Source organism: Cibotium barometz, chromosome 15, assembly GCF_041138505.1.
Source record: "Cibotium barometz isolate CiBa-2024 chromosome 15, ASM4113850v1, whole genome shotgun sequence".
In the NCBI taxonomy this organism is placed as follows: domain Eukaryota; kingdom Viridiplantae; phylum Streptophyta; class Polypodiopsida; order Cyatheales; family Cibotiaceae; genus Cibotium; species Cibotium barometz.
Genome location: NC_141060.1, coordinates 38,693,977 through 38,702,165, shown reverse-complemented (window position 1 = coordinate 38,702,165; position 8,189 = coordinate 38,693,977). Strand labels below are relative to the sequence as shown.

Sequence of the window (8,189 nt, the reverse complement as noted above, 5' to 3'; positions counted from 1 at the left end):
ATTCGAAAAAGAATAAAGAAGAGCAAGTGTGGTGAATTCTCGGATCTCATTTGATAAGGTTCAAGCAATGTAAGTGATGGTTTACTTTTTGATTAGTTAAAAAGGGTATGCTTATTTTGTATTTGAAAGAGCTAAGCTTTTTACATATGACACATCTATCATGAAGGGGTGTTATAGGTTTTGAGTTGGAGATAGAAAGTGAGTTGTGAAGATCAATCATTATTACATTCAAAAGGGGGTCCATGAATGAAGCCCTTATGACATTTGAAAAGAGAAGGATATGATTACTTTGAATTAACAAGTAAAGCACGAATGTTAGATTGGATGGTGAAACAAGACGATGCCTTTTTCTCATATAACTCAATTTGTGAAAGACATAGGTCCTCATTCTTTAATTTGTAAAACACTACACCAATAGTGATCAAATCTATAACCCTGGATGTACAGGCGATAAAAATCTCAAATCGATCAACCAATGAGAGATAAGTAATTTGACCTTCTTCAGTTCATGAATTTGAAGATGACCTTAATCAAAATTAATCATTTCTTCAAATTTTTTTCCAAGTGAGCAATCGATGAAACCCTTCTGACCATTTTGAAATAACTCGAGACTACAAACAACTGAAGTGAATTGCAGATCGATGAAGTAGATGATGGGTCTATCTCGAATTAATTGACATTTAACTATAAACCTACTCCTTAGGGAATCAATAGAATCATACTTGATAGAAATTAATCAAACTTTAGTATTGGTTTAGTTAATTAATGAAACCCTAGGGCCTAGGCTTACTATACATGTAAATATAGGGGGGCATGTATGTTAAGTTAAGCATAAGGTTTTGAAGGGCTTTCCCCCTCACGCTCACCGCTCCCGCCAATAATTGTCATCATTTATTCTGTTTTGCTGAGAAAATTCTTACTCTTTTCTTCCTTTGGCGATCGCGTTTCTGAGATTTGGCTTCTGATCGTCTTCTCCAGGTGATCTTTCCTCTCTTCTTTTTACTGCTTTCCTGCTGCTTTTCCTTGCTTTTTTTTGCTTTTTGGTGTTTCTCGCCCACGTTTCCAACCGCCCCGTAGACCACCTCTGCTTTCGTGGCTTTCTCTTCCTCCGAATCGTGAAGAAGAACGTTGGTTTTCGTTGAATCGGCTGACTGGAAGGGAAAAATTAGGGTTTCCCTGCTGCGCAAGCGTTCTTGCCCAGGAACGTAGGGTTCCTGCTCAGAGTTAGGGGTTTTGGCTAACTGGGGGATTTTGCATACTAACAGGAAAATTTAGGGTTTCTGCACAGAATGAGTGTCTGGTTTGCAGGGTGCTTTCCGTCAACATGAATGGACATGGATTAGGGTTTTTCTGGCTGTCTTGCAGGCTTGGCAACATGAGGGGACATGAAATTAGGGATTTTTTTGGCTGTCTTGCAGGTTTGTAGGCTGTGGATGGGAGAAGCGCACATCCTGCTACCTTTTTGAGTTGGTTTTGTTGACCTGAGTGTGGGAGCCCTTGTTACACAGCAGTGCGTAAAAGCAAGGATGAGCGGCCCCAAAGCAGCCAGCAAGTCTGGCGGCGGTGGCTTTGCCATACTAGCTGGAGACCGGAAGCTGGTGTCCAGCCTCAAGGAAGTCGTCCCCAACAGTGAAGATGAGATTTATGCAATGCTAAAGGAGTGCAATAGGGACCCTGATGAAACTGTGCAACGGCTTCTTAGTGAAGGTACCCCTCTTTCTTCCTCTCTTTATTTTTTGCGCCTGCCTGTTCAGGGCCTTTTATCTTCTATGCAAAACTATGTTTCCATGGGCAACAAGAGAAGCCATTTGGCTAGTCCATCTTTGTTTTCGTATCTGGAGAAGTGTAAGGCTCAAATGTGGTTTGGAGCCCATGCTTTATTATTGCAAGACTCTGATCATAGGAGCCAGTTTTGCCTGCTCTTGAGAATTTACCTTTTTTAACAACCAAATCTGCTCTTCTTCTAAGTGCATTGATAGAATTCTGCATTTTGTGCCGTCATATGATGCACAAAAGAAAAAATGCACCTATATTTGGCTTGATTGGGAACTGTAGTCAACCCCATCCTCATCATTGTCATCTTCTTCCTAGCATTTGGTTCAGTGGTGGGGGTGGCCTGCTGCTTTGCATGTTGGCTTGAGCACCTTTGGTGGACATGTAATTTTTTATTTTGTGAAGCAGAGGAGGTATTGGTCCTTTTTGACAGTGACTGTCCTTGCCAAAAGGGAAAGCATCCACCATCAAAGTTTAATCCTTTCACGAAGTTTAGATCACAATAGACTATTTATGCTCATTAACATCATGCAGCATGCTATCCACTTATGAAGGATGAGGTGGCTCTGAGGTAGTGAGGGCTTTGGCATCCATGTCACCATTTCTTTTGTTTATGTGCCATGATTTGCTTGCATTCCTGTCTGATCTCTTGCATGTTGTGCAATTTTATTTGTGCATATTATTGAATCAGTGGGGATATGCTTTGAACCATGCTTGGCTATGGTGGTAACCTTTGGTCTTGAATGATGCAGAAAAATTTCATGTCGTGAAACGGAAGCGGGACAAAAAGAAAGAGGTACTTTGGCCCTTTTGAATTCTCATAGTCTACTGTAGGTGTATCTTTTAGCCAGAAAGCTTAAGCTGAGTTCAGAAGTTCTTGGGTACAGTTTATTGACCCTGTGAACTGCTTGCTGTAGACTGGAAGCATCAAAGATGCATCAGATGCCCGGCCAGGTTCAGGCAGTTCTGGAAACTTTGGCAGAAGTGGGAAGAGCATCGGAACCTCTGGAGGCCGTGGTGTTGGTAAAGGGACTTCACTATTGAGAGCCAGCACAAGTGGTATGAATATCTACGTGTTGCTTTGTCTCCTTTCTATGCTTGAAGGCTTGATGCTTCTGTGCTCCCTTTAAAGTCTTACTAGCTCGAGTCATTGTAACTTGCAGGGGGAATGATGCTTATCTACCTTGTCTAACTGATGCTACCTGGTTATATTGTGAAATATGCCAGCACATTGTGTTCGTAATCATGCATTATGTCTGTGTCTTTGTAGAAGTAGACGGTAGACGGAGCAAGATGGCAGCAGCTAAGGAAAATGGGATCCCCCCCAGTATCAAGGGTCCAAGCCCAGCTTTAGGGGGGAGTTTGTCTTATTCTCAACTGGTCCAGCCGAAAGGTTCATTCAATAATCTTTTGTAAGTAAATCCATAGTTAACATATGCTTTTTTCACTTACATGTCTCCATGTCCTTTGTATGTGTATGCACGTGGACACTCACAGCACACCTGTAGTCATAACATACATTCTATGCATACTCACTATTTCAGCAACAATGCTTTGCCTTCTTCCTCCACTCTTCCAAACGGGGACTTGTTACAAGCAGCACCTTCACTCAGCCTTGAAGGAGCATGGCCTGTGGGTTCAGGATCTGGTACTTCAACAGCTCTTCAGGGTGCATGGTTTGCAGGATCAGGTCATGGCACCATTGCTGATATGCTGAAATCAAGTGGTGCACGTACAGCAAAGTCCACACTAAGCACCCCAATAAGTGGTAATGCCATCCCTACTGTAGTGCCAGCTACTACGAGCTTGGAACAGCTTTCATCACCAAGTATGTATTTGGCTGCATCAGATCCTGTGCTGAGTCCCTCATTGGATCATCGCACACGAAGCTCGGCTAGTGTGGTAAAACGAGAATTTGGAGTTGCAGGGAATCAGCGATTTCATGGTGATAGATCATCATTTGCACACTCAGATGCAAACTCAGTTCATTACTTGCAATCAAACAACAGCTGTGTGCCTCCTTCTGTTGAAAGGGACGTCGATGCATTACCATTGCAGCCCACAAACCTGACCCTTTCTGTGCCTTTGGAAGAACGGATTCAGAATTCAAGTGCTTTTCCCGAGGGCCAAAGTCATTCAGTGGAGATTGTGGAAATGCCCGAGGCACGGGCAGGAGGTTTGGGGAGCCAGTTCAGTACTCTTCCTGTGTTTGTGGAGATTCAAAAAGGTCAGTTTTTTGTGTGGAATGTGAGCTTTAAGGCATGTGTGGCAGGGAAATGCTAATCATATACCTTGATTGTTAAATAACCTGTTCAGTAAAGCCTTCCATTTTCAACTTGGCAGGTAGCACTGGTGTCGATTGGAGCTCTCAAGCGATGCCACATGACGAATCTCCTGCCATGGAAGCTATCTCAGCCCGCACAGTTCCAGCCGGAATATCATCCTGCCCTCCTTCACCCTCTACAGAAGTTGGAATCTTTTCTGCTACTACTGCAAAACTACAAGAGCTTAGTGTGCGAGATAACCATCCCGTGATCATTCCTGATCATATAAGGGTTCCAGAAGCAGAGTGTACTATGTTGAGTTTTGGAAGCTTTGATGCAGGGTTTGAAGGTCTTCCTTCAAGCTTTATAACTGAAAAGAAGAGCATGCCTTTCCCAGTTGATGAAAGTGCAGCTGAAAACGACTTAGCAGTTGCTGGTGAATCAACTGCCTCAAGGTCAGTACTCTATTTCTGCCAATGGAACACATCTAATTTAGTATTTTTGAATACACGCTTTCTTTTGGTTCCTCCCTGCCCCCCTTGGGACGCATGGGCAGAACAAGAAAACCAATGGGTTCTTTATCATCTATAGTGTATACCTCTTGCCCTACTCTCAGGCTCTGACTGATTGCATTAGGTTTCTGGGGCACTGGGACATGCTGATTAGTTTGGAAACCAGGAGGTTGTGAGAGCCCATGTGCTATTAGGGAGACTTGGCAATCTAGACTTGATGATGCTTAGTCCTGGTAATTTTGCTTAAGGGGCTTGTAGTGCTATCACATTGAACCTAGCTATACCACTTCAATTTAACAGCCATAGCAACTCAGGACTGTAAAGATCTGGTAGCTTTAGAGTCAAGTTCACCAGAAAAATGTCAGTGACTAATTTAAGGGGTTGAAGCTCTGATTGTATCAGTAGATGGTGAGAACTTACTCTACAGCACAGACATGGCTCATAATTATCCACTTGGTGCTATAGTGAGTAACCTTTGGGGCTTCTTAAAGCTATGGGAGGTGAGGTCCATCAACAGGTTTAGGGTGTGGTCTATTCTAGGGTGTTGGGAGAGCCTGTGGGAGGTGACTTTCCTTTTCATTCTTACTAGTGGGGGAGCCTGTGGCCAACAAGCCACGGCTCTCCAAAATAAATATTTAGAAGTGTTTGAAGAAAGACCCTCAAAAAACAAAGTTTTTATTTGTGTAGATTGAGTTTTACAGTCACACAAAGCAACACTTTTTTTTAAAAAGTTATAAAAAATTAGTTGACCAATCTACAGTGTAGATTGAATCTGCGGTCACTTTATTACAAATCATTATGTATAGTAATTTGTCAAAGCACAAAGAAGTCCTAAGGTAGTTGTTTGTTTTAACAGTGTGGCAAGTACGACGACTTCAACTACCATCTTGGATCAAGACCAACCAGATTTGTCAGTGTCTGTACAGAAACTTGACTCAGCTGCAGACGGTACTGCATTGAGCAGTGCAATAGGCATTAAGGAAGAGGAAGTGTCTGAGCAAATATCTCAACATGCGTATCCTTCAAGTTACTCAGTAATCAATGCTGTCTCCTCAGATCATGCAGGGCAGTATGCAGCGGAAGAAACAGAATCTCGGCCTCTAGACATAAATGCTGTGCTGGTAAGGTTTGGAGTTTTTTTTTTTGTCGTTGTGTCATGGTTTTAAGCGAGATGAGTTTTTAAAATGAAACTATTTGCCTTTTTTGTTTATGCAGCAACCCTACAATAACTCAACTTATTACAGTGGAGTGTTCCGCTCAGGCCCTGAGGTAGATGCTAGATACTCAGCCTTCTTGCCGTCAGCTGCAACTGGAAAGCTTGGGGCGACAAATAGACCAGCCGGAACCACTGGACAGAGTGCTTTATCTCAAGAGGTGAATGATTCATTAGCTGTACTATAATCAGGCATGCTGGATGTTCTCACAATTTGGTGCTGATTATCTTTTTGCCATACATCAGGTTGCCAATGCCATGGTGTTTCCAAGTTCTAACTCAGTGGGGGGTCAGGCAATGCAGGCTGTGAATAATGCTCCTTCAGCGATGACACACCCTCAGCAGGCCCTGCCCATCCACCCATATGCAACTCAACCATCCGGGTTGCCCTTGGGACCTTTTGCAAATGTTTTCGGCTACCAATACATGCCTCCTGGGTTTTCTTACTTGCAGAGTCCATATCAACATAACTATGTAGGCACGGGCAATTATCATCAAGTGCCCTCTGCTGCAGGTGCAGCGGCCATGAAATATCCTGTACCTCAGTACAAGACAGGTGGGACTGTGGTTGGTGGGATGCATAATGCAATTGCACCTGGCAGTTTAGGGTATGGAGGGTACACAAATTCACAACCTGGAACATTCCCTGTCAATCCTCCAGTTACAGCAGGAAACACGCCCAGCTTTGATGATGCTGCATCTCAGCAGTATAAAGAAACTAACGTATACATCCCTAGCCAACAGGTATGCACTTTCCAATGCTGTTGAGATTGTTTTGTTTTGCACTGAAGAGCAAAGCTTCTTATCATCATCTTTTCATGAGCAGATGGAAGGGCCTTCTGTGTGGCTTCAGACCCAGTTGGCTCGTGAGGTTCAAGGTAGCTCATATTATAATGTACCTGGCCAAAACCAACAAACAAGGTACTCTCAAACGCAATCATTGCTTGCTCATGCGCATCCTGGAGCTGTCTATGGTAATGTGTATCATCCTCAACAGTCTGGATCCAGCCCCAGTGCGCATCAATTGCTTCAACAGCAACAAGCCCTGGGCTCTGTGGGAGCTCTGGGAACACAAATCGGATCCTATCAGCAAGCTCAAAGGTCTCAACAGACATGGGCAAATGGCTTCTAGATTTTGGAACATTAGTACGGCCCATTAAAAAGGGGTAATTCATGCACTGGGTTTTGCACTGTCATTAACAGCAGGTTTGGGTAGTGTTCGACTAATTCCCAAAAAAACTGTGTTCATGTCTCTGTTTCACGTGTGTGTGTGTGTGTGTGTGTGTACTTAAGAACTGTCTCGGAAGAGCTTGTTTTTGTCTAATTGATTAACATGGACTAACATTGTTGAGATTGGTTCAAAACTTGAACTGGCTGTTGTCTATCTAGACAAGCCGCTGTAAAATATGGTTCTTGACCACCAACTCAAAATCCTTTTAAGTTTCTCAATCAAAGCAGGAGATGTTTTTTTTTGAATTAGTTTTATACAGCAGTGAAAACCTGATGCCTACAGAATAACTCTCTTTCCAATATTACTTGATCTTATGCACAAGCTTCTGGCAAACTAACACAAGAGCATCCCCTTTGGACATCAACAATAGCTTCTGGCAAACTAAGAGCGTATAGGGTATAATATATATAGTTATAAATAGGTGTTTGCCCACCTAATGACAGCTTTAAACATAAGTACCCTCAAAAGAAACGCCAGCCACACTAAAACGTAGGTGGCAGAGGCTCAATTACTCCCAAGAGAGTCGAATCCTCGACTGTCTACAGACTTCTTCTAGAGAAGAAGTCATTTCTTGAGAACACGTGCACCAAAGTAGCAAATGTTCAATTGCCTACATACAGTTTTTAGAGAAGAACAAGCCACATTCTAGTGTAGGTAAGATGCTTTCACTGTTATACCCACTTTTATACCAAAGTATCTCCTCCATTAGAACGTGCCATTTTTTTACAAGTGCCATGTAGTGTTGAGACTTGAATCAAGAACAAAACCTGTACCCATGAACATGGTATATAAAGTTGAGGTCTGGCCATTAATCTGCACCAAGAACTCCTTTGGAATGACTTTTGAGCCTTCTGAGCTGATTAGAGTTCACTCCTTGGTTGATATAATATAGAATTCCTAGTAGACCAGATCTCTTCTATGTAGGAATATCTAATCACTCCGAGGAGGATATTACTCTTCTCAGCAAGGCCTAGAGATTAGCCTGATAGCTAACGAGACCATAAGAGCTTGCAAAAAAAAAAACATTCATAGCTCAACTATTCTAATTAGTCCACATGCTCCTAGTTTGGCAAGATGTTTCAGAAATGTATGCCAGGAGTCTTCCACTTCGTATTTGCACCTTGGACGTCTCGTAGAGAGCATATTTCTCTATATCAATTAAGGTCCAGAAAAACTTTTATTTTCTAGTGAAGAGA

At 42.6% G+C, this 8,189-nt stretch overlaps 1 protein-coding gene across 3 annotated transcripts; it reads left to right on the top strand.

The window, feature by feature from the left end:
• The first annotated feature begins 822 nt into the window (after nt 1–822).
• LOC147631277 (uncharacterized) lies at nt 823–7,238 on the top strand. Of its 3 annotated transcripts, XM_086809629.1 has the most exons (12): nt 823–978; nt 1,419–1,707; nt 2,526–2,569; nt 2,691–2,832; nt 3,044–3,185; nt 3,318–3,541; nt 3,623–4,000; nt 4,117–4,492; nt 5,406–5,670; nt 5,765–5,923; nt 6,009–6,506; nt 6,589–7,238. In XM_086809629.1, the coding sequence occupies exons 2-12, from the start codon at nt 1,527–1,529 to the stop codon at nt 6,892–6,894; spliced, it is 2,715 nt and encodes a 904-aa protein (XP_086665755.1). In that variant the 5' UTR covers nt 823–978; nt 1,419–1,526; the 3' UTR covers nt 6,895–7,238. The 3 variants fall into 3 exon arrangements, with proteins under 3 accessions (XP_086665755.1, XP_086665754.1, XP_086665756.1); XM_086809628.1 differs by having other exon boundaries at nt 3,318–4,000; XM_086809630.1 differs by lacking the exons at nt 823–978; nt 1,419–1,707; nt 2,526–2,569 and having other exon boundaries at nt 2,698–2,832; nt 2,937–3,185; nt 3,318–4,000.
• Nucleotides 7,239–8,189: the final 951 nt, after the last annotated feature.